The following is a 15417-nucleotide window of genomic DNA, read 5'->3' as shown; positions in this document are numbered from 1 at the left end:
GCAGCAAGACAATACCCTGAGTAAGACTTTTGAATATAATTCTGTACGTCAGCTATATTTTGCTTTAAATCAGCAGACAAAAATTGAAAATATTTGACATATTCTTTTTGACCAAAAGCTGTACAGTTCCTGTATCGTCCATAACCTGACCACTCTGTGTGTCACAAGCAAAAGGGAAATGCTTTATTTTAAGTTTTTGTGATACTCTATTTCACATGACTTGAAGTACAATAAATATTGGGATAAACTTTATGCAACACCACATCCTAGTACAGAACATACTATAAGAGAAAAGGAATAAAGACTCCCACTGAAAAGCTGCTGGTGTGAAATAATCATTTATTCTGCTGTTGTTGACTTGCCCTTGTCTAAATGACAGAGACTTAGCTATCAACAGGAAACAATATTCCAACAAATGCTTGTGAAACCCTGTATAATTCTTGTCACATCAAAAGCCTGTGTGGCACTCTGTGCTTTTGGCTTTAGTGTTCTTTTTTCTCACACATACGGAAACAATAAATGAGGAAATATTTATGCTTATCAAGAAAGAAGGCTACCTTTTACAAACATCCTTCCCCAGCATATCAGTGGATCTTAAACTGCGTGTCTGAAGTTTGGGTGAACTTCAGGGCTGATGTCACATACTGTGTTCAAAAGCTTTTTCATCATGCTCTCCATGTTCTTGTGGTAGCTGCTAGTGAGGTTTCGGATGGTTTCCGTTGTTTGCTCTTCTATTTTAGCAGAGAGGTTACCTTGGGACCCCATTACCTGAAAAGCAGAAGTCCTCTGAGCAAAATAAAGCATTGTATATGACTGTGTTTATTGTACTTTCTTCATCATCTAGCATAAGCATAATGCAAACATGTCACAGTGCTTCCCAACAGTAAGGTTATGATCTAGGTTGAAGTGTATGCATAAAAACAGGATTAAAGGGAACTCTTTCATATGCTCATTAGCAATGGGAATCTCCCCATGTAATGAACATTTCCCAGCTCACTGTGGGAACAACATTGTACATTTTTTGTCTTTTATATCGCTCATTTTAATTTGTTTTCTATTTTAATGACTAGTCAACTAAGTTCTATCACCAGTATGCTTCGTCTGGCCTCACTGAGAATGAATGTGAGTGCAGCTAAGGAGCAAAACATGGGAAAGCCTTCCTGGCAATGCATAATTACAATTTCAGAGTACTTGAAATGTCTTCAGCAGTTAGTGATGTATAACCCTCAACAGGCCTCAGACAAGGTCTTTTAATGTTACATTTTCTTATCTGGCGAAATACCAGACAGCTTCTGGCACAGTTAATATCAGGACATTCGCTTAGAATTTAATTGACTCTGGACTAGCTGAACATTTTAGCAAGGTTATGTTATAAACAGATGCACGCGTTCCAAATCTGTGACTTTGCTCCCGCCTCCCCCACAGCCCCAACATCCCTTGAATTCTTCCCTTATGGAAAAGTCCTTCAGATAGAGCAGAGAAATTGGTTTCCAGCTAAAGAATTCCATGGGGGAGAGCACAAGACATTTCTGCACGCTGACATCGTAAGAAAGGAATAAGAAACATATTTGTCCTGTTCCTGCCATGGTTCTCTGGGGTGGATTAGCAGCTGAAGCTAACCTGTGATGTTAGTGGGATACCTAGAGGATGACCAGAAACAAGGGAGGAGTCATTAACTTTATTTCCCATGTGATTTCAGCCCAACTTAGTCCTTAAAAGAAGGAAGAGTGGCTGAGTTAAGATCTTTTGCACAAATCACCTTTGCATTTCTATTTATCAGTACCTGGCAATGTAGTAAGAAGTTTGTCCATAATCCAGATGTAAAATACTTTCTGATTTGGAAGAAATACAGGATGTGGACATCATTGTAAATATCAGGAAAAGATTATAGTTTTCTATAGTAACTATTTTTAGTTGGCATTTTATTTTAGCTTTTAGACAACTTGTAAGGGTCTCATGTGGGAAAGATTGTACAGCTTAGACCAGATTTATGAAGCTGATTTTTTCCACTGGGGAAAATAACTTTCTAGAGATCCCAGATGGTTGCATGTTATCCAGCTACTAAATACTTTTGAAAAACCTCAAGAAGAGTATTATAATTTAAAGAAGAGCCTCTGTAGACTGAGACCCTGCTCTCTCATTTCATGCTAATACTGTAACTTGAGATTGTAGATTCTTACTGTTCTATGTATATTTTTCCCTTTTTCTGCCTCTGAGTTTGAAGACTGTTTTCTTGTCAGAATGCAAACAATACTCTGCTTAGTCTATGAGATCTGCTGACCTTGAAGTTCTGTTCCTTATTTTGCCCATACGGGTTCTATGCTAGTGTCATTCCAAAGTCACTAAAACGTTACATTGACTTGGAAGCCACAAATTTCAGAACTAGGCTGTGTATGTCCAGAGTTTGGCGATCTCAGACCCCGAATACAAACACCATGAGCCCTAGCAAAATTAGTTTGAGATCTGGGCTTAAATTTTGTATATTTGGAAAAAAGATCTTGCATATTGACACTCTAACCTCAAATTAACTGTTATTTTCTGTTACTGCTGTTGTTCATTCTGGATTGATGTGGAACATCTCATAGTATAAGAAAATTTATCCCAGTTTGGATGCAGTAACACAAAGTGAGAGAAGGAATAGCATTAAATGAGGCTGTGACAAAGAATTAAAAATACTTGTGCCCAAATACCTGAGCCAGTAAACTGAACTGGTCATCAGACTTCCCTCTGCAACTGGCTTAGCTGGAACTCCTGACTGCCTTCCAGGCACAGGTTAATGATGATGACATTTGTCTGGGTAGATAAATGTTCGACATAATGGGGTCAGGGAACGTGAAGGAGGACTGCGATGATCTTGTACAACATGCTGTCATTTGAGGAGCAATATGTGCTCTGTCCTGCTTGTGTGAAATGTTCAGTCGACAAACAGTGGCCTTTCCCTGCAGCTTTAATTTTGTTTCAGATGAAAAAGTTGAGTTCACACCAAAGCAGCATCTTTTCCCTTCTGCTATTTCAGACCTAGAACACAAAGTCTGGCTTGACTGAAAAGGTGAACAAATTTTAGAGGTGTTTTTACTTTGTTTTACTGTCAGTAAACATCTGAAATTGAGATGAGACAGTTCCACCTGGCCTGGCTGTGTGACAGTGTGTCTGGGGGCTGGCAGTGTATGTTAGAGACTTTGTGTGCGTATCTTTTCCTAAGGCTTGTGATCTCTGCTGGAAAACGCTTTATGTGAAGTGTGACTGAAATGACAGGTTTGTAAAGCAGTTTTTATTTGACTTCTGGCTTTTTTTTGTCTGCTTTTGCACATGTAGTTTTCTTGCCTTTGCACAAAACAAGCAGGGGAAAAAACAAGAACAAAAACAAAAACATAAGAGGAAGGGTCACCAAGTAAAAAGAGAACAGTTTGTGAACCTGCATGAAAACACTAGAGAAGACTGCAAGATGGCATACATGCATAAAATGTACTGTAATTCAGATATGAAAATATCAGCCAGACTACTTTTACTATAAAAATGTAGTGAAAAACTCAAAATTTTGGTGATCTCAGTTCATCAAAGATATGGTCTTCTATGCAGTCAAAAAAGTCAGCTAAAGTGGAACAGAAATAGAAAGAAAGATTTTAAATCTTTGCTTTTACTGAAACATCCACCTTACTGAAACCTCCAGTCTCAAGACAGGAATGAGGTCTGTCTGGAGTTAAAGGAGGAGGACCTAAAGGTATTTTTCCTTAAGGAAGATACATCTTCAAAGGACAAGCATGAACTAAATACAGAATCTGGATAATTTTAGCGGTGAAAGTCCACAATGCCTTCTACAAATGCATTCAAAGCCTATGAAGAAGTCAAAATGAAGTCATCAGCATAGATGACATCTCTGTGTTTAATCAGTATGATCATGTTGGTTTGCAGAAGTCTCCATGTAATTCTGTTTGAAGCAATTTGTTTCACCATTGAGCAGACTGACGCTACAAAAGAACATATGCAGGTTTCTTACATTTGTTTGCTTGTTCCTAAATTCCTTCTCCCTCTGTAACCGGTAGTGGTCTATCTCGGCTATGGCTTCTTCTTTGGCCTGCTTCAGCCTCTTTCCCCTTCCTAATGGGGGAAGAAACAGGGATTTACTTCACACTCGTCACTGTATCCCAAAAGATGAATCTTTCTAAATCGGAGGTATTTGACATGGCATAGTAAAATGGACAAAGCTTTGAGCAAAGTCAGCAACAACTTTATTTGTACAAGAACGGTCAGAAGAGCCAAAGTGATTTAGGTAGAGTACTTTTTGATTGAAAGCCAGTCACACAAGTACCCATCTTCTGAGACCAACTCCCTGTCCGAAAGCACACATCAAATGAAAAACTTGTTGGTTTGCTAACAACAGAAGTCTTTTTGCAACTACACATTTTCTCATAACACAAATGCTGATTTTTTTTTTTTTTTTGGTAATCACAGCTTGGTGTTTAAATAAATATCTATCTTTCCTTCACAGCAATAGTAGCAGCCAGATAACAGATTTTAGTTGTCACTGATGGGAAAAGATGTTATTCTGTAAGATTTGCTATATTGATTGGTTGCCAGCATCCCTTCATCCCACACCAACTGGATTCTGCTTAGAGCTGGCAGATTTCCAAAGCACTGCAAGATATGTCTCAACCACTACCAAACTGGGTTGCAGCCTTCAGGCTTTGTCGTCTTCTCCCCCCACCCTTCTCCCCTAACATTTGTTAAATGCAGAGGTGAGTGATTAAGAGAAAAATTAGGTCAATGGTATTCTCTACCAATGCACAGAAAATAAGAAAGTGATGTAAAAATCTTTTTTTTCTCCTTTTTCTTTTTAAACAGGACTTAATTTTGTTCTCTGTGAATTGTTACTTTTTCTTAGGTAACATGCTAAGGGTTTGTCAAATCAAGGCCACGTACGTCATTGCAGAACTGGGCATAAGGTAGTTCCTGGGTCTAGCAGGGCTGTTATGTAAAGGGTGGGAGTAAAAGGTTTGATGGGAATGAGATGCTTCAGTTTTTACATGAAGCAAGCATTGAACATGCCATAACCACCCCACAGTGATGCATCTCTGTCTGCCTATTTTATATAAAGTTGGTAAAGTTGCGTGAATCTTCACAGGACTCTGCTATACTTTGTGAGGAAAAAGTGACTTTCCAACTGATGACGGGGCTGTAAACCTCTTGCACTGAAAGTTGATATGTTGTATGTGAGATATCTGGGCTGATGCTGATTTTTGGGGTCTCTTTCTGCTCTACAGCTAGAATTTTAGGGGTGGGAGGAGATAAGCTTGCTCCCTTTTCTTAACGGGAGAAATGTCTTCGATGGCTGAAAAATCTACTGCTTAGTTGCTTAAAGTAGGATATCACAAGAATGAGAAAGTGGAGGCTAGGCAACTGAAAAGGGCATCTTGATGTCATGTGTGAAACATCCATTTATTTATTTACTTACTGTAACCATCTACTTAACATCACTGATCAATATGAATATTTCTTTAAGTTTTTTTTTCTTTTAAAATCTTTCAATTCAAGCATGCAAGCTTGAAAACAGTACCTTTTTTGAAATCCTAAGGAATATTCTCCAACTAGGCTAGAAAAACGAGCATTAGTATTTCTAATTTATTTTCTCCAGGCTGCTACATTGGATTGGTTGCACCTGTGCTGGGCTTCTGAAGCCTTACGAGGTGTGGCATATAGCAATTGGCTTCCACTGTGCATGGCATAGTGAGGAAGCTGAATCTTGGGAGGAAGATTGTTGTCTGTGATACATCTGAGATTCAACAAAAGCCTAGGTAAAATGCCCGATCCAGCAGTAAATTAATTGCCCAGTTGATGGCTCCTTCTGAAGTCATTATCTGCAGATGGGTGAGTAGAAGCAGAGATGCCTGAAAGGTGAATTTCCCTTTAAAGTCTTGATTCCTGGGCTGTTTGATTTTGTGGGTGTGCTTATTGTGGGGCTCGGGGTGCATGACAGTATAAAGGCTTTTAACATTCCTGTTAAAGCAATCCCGTTAAAGTTCCAGGAGCAACCTGGTGAGGAACTAGCTAGCTTTACTGACTCTCAGTTTATCAGTGCAGTGCTCTCTTGTGTAGTTAATTACATTTCTCAGAGTCTTTCTGCCACCTAGGCACCGTGCTTACCTATAAAGGGGCAGAGAGGCAGTCTAAAACCTAGTGTGTGCTTTCCCAGAGATTGTATTTGTTTGATAAGGGCTGATTCCCTCAGCTTCTGCCACTCACTGTATGAAGTCTTGGGACCAGTATGCATAAACTGACAGATTTGTGTTAAGAGCCTGACATCAGTCTGGACAACAAAATTAGAAAGCAGGTTTAGGTCTGTATTTTGAAGTTTCCCTTATTCATCTCTCCAAATTTGGAGCTGAGCAGCCTTTTACAGAGTTTTCCTCTAGGAGCGGAGCCGCCAGGGATTCTCTGGAGCTGGAAGTCGGGGGGAGTGACTACGATGAAGCTCTGCCAACTTCACCAGCTGAGGAACTGGATCTCTAGAGCAAATTAAATTATTTCAAAATCAGTGGGATTTTAATTTCAAATTCCATCTGGGGGGCCATCTGTAGTAAATATGTTGCATATTTGGCCACCAGATAGACAAATAAATCCATTTAAAAAGTACAAAATGGAAAGAGATTAACTGTACAACAACAGCTCTGACAATGTAGCTAGTGAACCAAAAGTGTGTGTGTGTGTATATATATACACACATACATGTCAAGCTCTTGACAGTGCACTGGAGTAAGCACAATACATAGGGTGTCACTATAGGGTGGCAGCCATTTCATTTTTCCATGATGCCTTTAGGATTGGCACAGCAGGAACCTGCTGCTTCTTAATTAAATAAGTGGAAAAGCTGTGAGTAAATTACTGCTAGTTCAACAACGTTGTGGACAGAATCGGCAACTGCCAACATATGCGATAGTGCATATGCTGCACCTGATTAAGTTAAGCAGAAACTAGAGCTTAACCTGCTGTTTCACTAGAGACAAACCAAAATTAATTAATCAGTCTGTTATTAACCACTTGTCTGCTACCTTACTTGTGCAATATGGGATTGCCTTTTCAAAGTCTTACTGATCTTCTGGATGGGATTCTCTACAGAGCACAGCAGAGTTGAAATTGAACCTTACACACTGAAGGGTGTCAGAGCATTGAAATTCAGCCAAGATCGTGCAAAAAGAGGGAAGAAATACAGGAGGATGGGCAAACCAACCTGTCCCAGAGAGGTGGTAGATGCCCCATCCCTGGAAACATTCAAGGTCAGGTTGGACGGAGCTCTGAGCAACCTGGTCTAGTTGAAGATGTTCCTGTTCATTGCAGGGGGTTGGACTAGATGACCTTGAAAGGTCCCTTCCAACCCAAACTAGTCCATGATTCTCTGTTCCTATGACATTTCCTTTAGGATCGTAAAGTGAGGTAGAGAAAGCTCCAAGTCTGAAGAGACTTCTACCCCAAAGGGCCTACCCCTGGCCCTGGGGGCCAGGTTTGCTGCTGCCCCTTTGTCTCTCCTCCTCATCCTTAAAGATGGGGAGCAGCAAAGCAGCTGTGCTATGCCTGGGTTCCTTGTCCACTCTTGTCCATGATTACGCTAGCTGGCAACCTAGACATTTCTAGGCATTGTGTTAAATTGGCCAAATCCTAACCAACTTTCTCTAACAGGTCAGCCCTGTGTTAGATTTTCTTACCTAACCTGGGAAGGCATTATTAGCATGGAGAAAGGTTATATTCTTCTTTCTAGTCATTTCTGTGGTGTTAATGAAATACCTAGATCTGGTTAGGTCCGAAAGAACTGGTGAGGTTTTTTAGGTTGTTGAAGGTTTTTAGATCTTGCAAGAAAAAGACAGTAGAAAGCAAAAATGTTACATTCTAATTTGCTCACACACTGTTATCCTACTTTCCAAAACCAACCATTCTAAAATTGGCTTTGTGTTTTCAAACACAGCATCTAGGCTTTTAGCTGAATTTCTGCACAGAAATCATGTCATATGAAGAAGTTGCCAAAAATTAATCATATTTTCTTTAAATAGGACCATTTCAGTTGTCTTTGAGAGTGTTAAATTGTCTGCAAAATGGGATTTAAGGATGCTCATTTTGAGACAACTATTTTGCACTTTTAATAAAACACAATAGAAGCAGCTGATCAGTATGTATAGCTCTTTCAGCAGATAAAACATGTCCTGGATATTATCCAAGTGAGCACCATGGACATAATTCTGTTTATAATATCTTATTTTGATTAACTTTTATTTTTAATCTGATTTCCTGAAATCTTTCATCTGAGTTTTCATTTTATTAGGCATTAGATATTCAAGCCAAGATATAAAAATCTGTTGGAAAACAAGTTTTGCTAAACCTAGTGTTCATGACACATTTGTTTCCCTTGTTTTACCCAAAAGGATTTTCAGGAATTGATGTCTTGGCTCTGACAATGCTCAGTTATTTCTGGGATCCAAATTATGCTTAAAGCAAGAATGATAGATAAAGCAGTGCTGTGTATAAAAGGCCAAAGGATCGCAGACTGTTTTGGTTTGTGTTTAATCTATTTAATAGTTTCAGCCTTGCATGTGTGCATTTACCAACAAACTATTAATAATTTGTCAGGTAGAAATGACATCGGTCAAATGATACAGTAAATATACTGGAAGCCAGGATAAAGCGTATTGAGCAAGAAGTACGAAAAAGCATGTACAGAAGAGTTTTAGCACTGTATTTTTGCTTTGCTTCATGTCTATAAATGTAATTTTATTTATTTCCTAATTTTTCAGTTATCTGAAGCGGATTTTGCAGCACGAACAGCTTCACATACGTCAGCAAAAACTAGGCCATTATCTGTTTATATACAATATTATGTGTGTTCATGCTAAATTTGATCTGGTTATCTGAGTATCAACTGTAAACGCTGACGGGTTTACGTAAAGGTAGTTTTGCTGATCACGTTTCCTTGAAAATGGCTTTTCCTGGTTGTCCCCCATGAAGGATCTGCCTTTCATTCTTCTCGCATCACCAGGTGCACGGAGTGAGCGGGCTCATTCCTGCAGGGGTGTTGCGCCGTGGCCGCTTGCGGTGACGGAGGAGGTCACGCGTACAGTTTGGCAGGGACGGGACTGCATCGGCACTGGCTGGACGGGTTCATTGCTTTCGCTTGCAGCCCAGATCTGCAGAGTGCCAGGCCCCGAGCAGGAGCTGCTGGTCTGAACTGGTACCAGGTGGACCTGGGCTGATGTTTCCTGGGGTGAAGCAGCGTGTCCTCGCCTTGTTTGACCGGACTGTGTGTGCCCAGGTTAACTGATTGCACTGGATATATTGGGTGCATTTCCTGTGTTTCCTTTTATCTTAGTTTTTATGCTGAGAGGCAAAGTATGCAATCCTTTATGCTGTTCTAACTGCAGAATCACTCTGGGGAAGAGACTATTTGAGTTATTCTGACCTGGCATAACTGGATTTGGCACAAAAAGAATCCCTTATATCTTGTAGCTTCACTGCAAACCTACTGTAATGTTGAATATAGTAATGATTTTCTAGGTATAATTGTTCTGTTAGATTAGCTACAATGCTTGGTTTAGCACAAAATCCAGGGTGGAGTAGTCCTTGGAAAAAACAAGATTTTTTCAGATTTTTTTTTCAGATTTTTATGTATGAGAAATTTTTCTTTTCCCTCATAATATTTTATAAAGGCAAAATAAAAGTTTGGTTTTAAAAGTAAAAGAGAAGAAAGTCATACTGATGAAATATTTTTACTCTAAATATTTCTACTGATAGCAAAATTCTTAATGGCTGTTTTTCTGTAGCTGCTGAATAACTCCTACCTCAACAGTAATACACTGCTAGGTATAGGCAGTGGTTTAAGTCAAGTTTCTGGCTCAGAGGTGTCTGGAAGATGCTTTATCTGTAAGAAGCCCTGTGCTTATCAGAAGCACTCGCTGTGGGGCTGAGGTGATGACAGGGGAGTGTGTTTTTTGCAGAGGAGAGTAAATGCACCTGTAACCATGTCTGGATTCCGCAAGAAACTCATCTTTTGTCGTTACTTTTATGTCATCATGATGCTTTTCTTTTTCTGAAGTTCTTAGTTTATGAAACCTCTTTTTAACTTTTTTAGGAAAAGCCAGTCTGACTTTTCTGGTTTTACAAACAAAAGCAAACCAAATGAAAACAAAAAAGTCAAACCCAAAATTAAAGGGTAATCAACATCAAGCTATCATAGCTGGAGGCCTAATTCTGCAGCCTGTGTTCAGACCAAACCCCACTCCCCCACCAGGGGCTGTGCCTTCCCACGTCATACGCTCTCTTGCTTCTTGCTCTGGGCAACCGTGCGTTTCCTCTGCCCTATGTGAGACGGGAAGAAGCGTCCCACTGAGGGCACCTCGTTTGGCTATACAGGGTCAAATCACTTGATTATTCCTTGCTTTCAGGTTGGGAGCAGTAACCCCAAACACCTTGTCGTGAGCCTTCTGTTTTATGAAGACGGGAGACTTTCTTTTTTCTTTTTTTCTCTGTGTTGCTTCTGCAGGGCACAGGCAGTGGCTGGGTGCTCAGGGGTGGAGTATTGCCTTCCTACTTATTTTCTGTGTGCTGTTGTACAAATTAACATGTTGCACTAATAATTAATGACAATAGAGCAATGCTGATTTCTGTGTAGAAAGGATATGGGAACTACACAAATTATTTCTGTTTAGCTTCTATTTCTCCATGGAAAACAAAATATATTCCTTCATCACACTCTTGCAGCACGTGACATCACCTTCATGCATTTTAGTTGAGTCCTGCAAGACAACGTTGTTTCCTGCTGCTGGTTTCTAAATCAAAATAACTTCATGAAACAGTATTAATGTTTCACTGCTAATGCATATCACTGACTCACGTTGGTTGGTACCTACATTCAGGAGAATAAGGTCATCATATTTTGCATTAAATCACAGGGGGATGAATGCAGAAAATTAAGAAAGTGCATAATAGAAAGACTGCCAGGGGAATTATTTCTTTGATTGAAATTATTCTAGCAGATACGTTCATTTTTACGTTTGTTGTTACTACTTTTTTGCTTACGTTTGACTAGAACAAAAATATATTAATTTATTGTTATTGGATAGCTGCACATGCTTTGCCCTGGGCATTTAGGCATTCAGCAAACAAGATATTAATTTTAAATCGAACATTTAATCGCTTGCTGATTCTTTGTACCATGTAATAAGACTTACAGGAATGACCGACCACAGTACTGACAGTTCTTGTGATTGTACTGTGACCGTCATTACTACCATTGTGCTGAAGTCTCCCTGTGTTTTCATTTAATTTTTTTAAGAGATTAGAAGCAACTTACTAAATTTCAGAAGTAAAGAGGAACACTGAAAAATGTATACAAGACCTATAAAGAGAAATAGAGAGCTTGGAGACTGGTCCTCCAGAGCTGGCAGCCAGGGGCATGTAGGCTTCTAGTTTAAATACCTAAGGAAGCCTGTAACGGCATTATTGGCATTGAGATAAAGCAAGAATAAATCTTAGTGGCAGGATGAATATAACAAAGAAAACCTTGTTTAATGTAATGAGGCACGTGCAGGCACGCACACACGTGCACACAGAATTTTAAGCAAGCTCTGAATGTTCAGGCTGCAGTCAAGGCACAGCACTAATGCAGGTGAGAAGAAAGCATAGAAGCAGTACAGTTGCGATGTACATAGATGAAATAGTGTTGTTTTTCTGTGAGCCACTGTAATTCTGAAGAGCTTACAGTAGAAAACGACAGTAAAACCAGGCCAGCTACTCACTTTTTTTGGCTTCCTCCAGTTTGTCCTTGGCACGTTTTTCTGCCTGCAGAAGCTGCTGGATTCCCTGAGACTGGCTGGTCATGCTGATTGCCAAGGCTGGCGCACTTCTGTGGGGACTGGAGCTTGGAGGGAGTTTTATACGGCCGCCAGGCTCTTCCCTGTGCTTTTTGTTCTGTCTGTTACTACAACAGCCTTCCAGATTGCGCCAAACCAGCCGGCTCTGCCTGGATTGCTGCTGGGCAAAAGGGCCTGCTAGTGTAATCAGAAAAACACAGCAGCGAGGTTGAAAGGAATGTTCTCCCCTCCTCAGGGTCACCGAAAAGCTGAAGTATCCGATTAACACACTGGGAAAAGAAGAGAAGAGCACTCCAAGTGGCCCGTAGTTTAATGTAGGGTTTGTTTGTTTGTTTGTTTTTTTTTAATTTTCTATTGCTGAAGCAGAATATAGTTAATCATGTCAGAGGAACTGAGGGGAAAAAAATTGTTTCTTAGAATATCCTTTTAATAAAACTTCCTGTGACTGTGAAGAATCAGCCTCAGTCAACAAGTAGTTTTGGTTGAACACAGTGAACTAGTTATAGTCTTCTGTTTGGTGTTACTTCTTAATGTTATTTCTTAGAGTTTTTTCCCTTAAAAAAAAAATCTTCATTGGAAGTAAATTCATCGGGGACTAAAGTTTAAAAAAGCATGTGGTGGTTGAGGTGTGCTCTGTGTTTTAATCTGCCACGAGAGAGAGGAGTGCAGTGGTGGGAAGCTGTGGGATTAGCTCCAAGATACAGACTCTGGGAAGGTATGACTGGTGATTAAGGTCTTTCAAGTTTTCTTGATTGAAGAATCAAGAATCTAACACATACACCCCAGTCAAATGAATGTGTGAGCGTGGCTGCAGGTGCACATCCCGTTGCTACTTCATAGCATGAGCAAAGTGTATTTACTGCAAGTTCTTCTGACACAGTTGTGTCAGCACCAGAGATCACCTTCCGATCTAAATGGGTATTTCTGGCTTCTGTGATTACAGATATATTTATACATATATGTAAATACATATGATTTCTGCATATATATTATAAGATACGTACATATAACAATTACGTCGTGCTCTCTGCTAATGGCCCTTGCTGCAGGGCCCTTTCTTTTCTGTGCCATGCTGCTTGCTTGCTGCAAGGCTGTTACCTGGTCCTTATGAGGGAATGCGTACTGTTATTACGAGTTTTGTATTTTTCCCCCCAGATAGCTCCAGCCTTGAGGGGAAAATGGAGGGAGAAGCCTTTTGCCCTATTACTGTCTTCAGCTGTGCTCTGAATGACAATAGCACTGGCACTTTGACAGGGAAGTGGTTTTGTTTTCTGATTTGTGAGATCTCGGAGTCAAATTCCACCCAGGATCCCTCTTGAGAAAATGTCTATTTCTTACAGCGTATTAGTCACAGTGTTTCTTCCTTCATCCAGAAACCTTCATCCAGAGACGCTTCCTCATCTCCAGCACTGAAATCTGCTCTAGCTACAAGAGAGCAGACACGGCACACTATTTTTAGAAGATTTGAATGCATAGCCTTGAAGCTTATTTTATTCAGACATATAAAAGGATGTGATGATCAATTCTACAGAAAATGTAGGAACTGGAGGGTTAGGAAGCCTGTTGTGCCACTGGGGCTCAACTCCAAATGCTCTGACCAGCAAAGAAAAGCAGAAGTGGAAAATGAAAGTAAAAAATGAAAAGATTTGGTTTACTTGGGGCAGGAAACTTGAGCTCAGAACTTTAAAGCAGTAGTTACTTAAAAATTAAATAGGAAGTGGAAATGTCAGGCTTGTCTCAGACATCAAAAGTATATTCCAGGCAAAGGGTCTCGTCAAGCAAATCTCATTGCTACCAGAAATATTACAAAACTGCTAGCAAACTAAACTGTTTCGGAGTTTCTGGACTTGGCTGCAAGTGTCAGGAGTCAGACCGTTTGATTTTTTTTCAGAGCAGTTCTCAATGCTGTAATTATGTTACGTGGGCCTCAGCAATGATTTGAATTTTGATATTTACAATCTGTTAATTTTAATTAATATTTCACAGAAATTATTTCTATAGGATGAGTTTTTATGGAAAAAATCCACCCTTGAACAGATTACAAAACTCTTCCATTGTTTAAAAAATTCATATATTTCTTGAGCAGATCATTTGAGCTGCAGATGTCACAGTTCACATATTTCAATGTTTTTCTGATTAAAAAAATATATCTCACTTTATAATTTTCCTTGAAGTTAGTTCATATACAGTGTGATAGCATGCCATGCTGGCACTCCTTACGGCATTAGGCAGATACTGGTATGCCTCTGCAGGGGAGAAGATGATTATTTTGGCTGGTGCTTATACACATTTTGTTAGACTCCACACAAAGTAATGCCACTTAGAACTAATTTCAAAGCTTGTCTGATGGTGACTATCTCAGACTGCATTGACATGGCACCTCTGTGTATCCCACTTCATGGATAACTCATTAAAATAAAGTAGGTTAAGCCACTAACTGACCAAACAGGCTCCTACTTCATCACACAAGCTAATAAGAAACTTCTCTGTGTCATAGTCGCCGGCTTTCTTTCCAAGTCAGCTCCAGACTCATTTAATTAGAGAAGCCGATGTGGTGACTGGTGGTGGGGGTGAAGAGAGGTGTTACCAGAGGGAGAGAGATGTTTGGTTTCTTTGGGTTTTTTTTAAAGACTCCTCCATTTTCTTCTCACCATCTCATCCAGCTATCTCAGTCCCCAGAATTTCCTGAGCCTTTTCTAGTTATCCCCACCGACAGAAAGGGAAAAAAGGGCTCAATTTTGGCATACTCGCTCTCCCAAAGCAAAGCCGTGGAGCAAAGAAATGAAGAGTCTTCCAAGGGATGAGAGACCCTGCGGAGCTCCCGTGGCTCATCCACAGCTTAATGGGCAGAAACACTCCAAATCAAGCATTCCTGTTTTAGACGGAGGCTGTGCAGCTGCTGCCTTCTCTCTGCAGCAGGAAGCTCAGGGCCAGGGGGTAAGTTCACCCCAGGTAGTTCAGTTTATTTTATTTAGAAAAAAATCTGCTTGCTGTTACTCAGATTGAGCTTTAGCTAGCATGAATATGACAACTTCTCAGTCTGTCTACCACTGAGCAGTAAAGGCAGTGCTGTGACATCCTTTTATTGTGGTTTAAGTGTGCACAGACTCTTCTGTATGTAGGAGGGCAGCAGGCAGAGTTTCCACGGAAATGTATTTAAGTTGAAGGTCTCCCATGCATTGCTTCTGTGGCTGTATTTCCCAAAGCACACACATTTTTTTTTAAATCACTTTTTTATTATAAAAAATATTCTTTCCAAATGAGCTGCTGGGACTGCTAAGCAGTACGCTTTGTTCAGGCTACAGCTTCAAAGCAGTGACATTGATTCAATGATAAAGCGTTAAAATCAGCAGCGCGTCAGGCGGGGCGGCTGGCGCGGATGCTTTTGTGTGTCAGTGTGCGCCTTTTGTTTTCTTCCTCTAGAAAGGCCTAAGTAAGGAAAAGCAGGGTGCACACCTGCATGGCTTCCTACACCACGACGAAGGCTGCTTTTCTGATGAAAATGGAGCACCTTCAAATGGCGTAAGATCTATCATGTTGAGAAGGTGTATGTAATGTCAGCATTAAT

At 40.1% G+C, this 15417-nt stretch overlaps 1 protein-coding gene across 1 annotated transcript; it reads right to left on the bottom strand.

The window, feature by feature from the left end:
* Nucleotides 1-594: 594 nt before the first annotated feature.
* Nucleotides 595-11856, bottom strand: LOC104628305 (V-type proton ATPase subunit G 3-like). Its single transcript, XM_010296841.1, has 3 exons — nucleotides 11775-11856; nucleotides 3998-4098; nucleotides 595-768 (listed from the first exon to the last, which is right to left on the bottom strand). Exons 1-3 carry the CDS (start codon nucleotides 11854-11856, stop codon nucleotides 595-597), a joined length of 357 nt encoding a protein of 118 aa, XP_010295143.1.
* Nucleotides 11857-15417: the final 3561 nt, after the last annotated feature.

Source organism: Phaethon lepturus, unplaced genomic scaffold, assembly GCF_000687285.1.
Source record: "Phaethon lepturus isolate BGI_N335 unplaced genomic scaffold, ASM68728v1 scaffold22291, whole genome shotgun sequence".
Taxonomy (NCBI): Eukaryota; Metazoa; Chordata; class Aves; order Phaethontiformes; family Phaethontidae; genus Phaethon; species Phaethon lepturus.
This window is presented reverse-complemented; position numbering and strand designations above follow the sequence as displayed.

Bases quoted from the DNA above. Each gene is read 5' to 3' on its own strand.
- LOC104628305 (XM_010296841.1), bottom strand. From the start codon at position 11,856: ATGACCAGCCAGTCTCAGGGAATCCAGCAGCTTCTGCAGGCAGAAAAA. The intron at 4,099-11,774 runs GTGAGTAGCTGG...TTCCCCCATTAG, and splicing joins ACTGGAGGAAGCCAAAAAAA to GAAGGGGAAAGAGGCTGAAG. The intron at 769-3,997 runs GTAAGAAACCTG...TCTGCTTTTCAG, and splicing joins TTAGGAACAAGCAAACAAAT to GTAATGGGGTCCCAAGGTAA.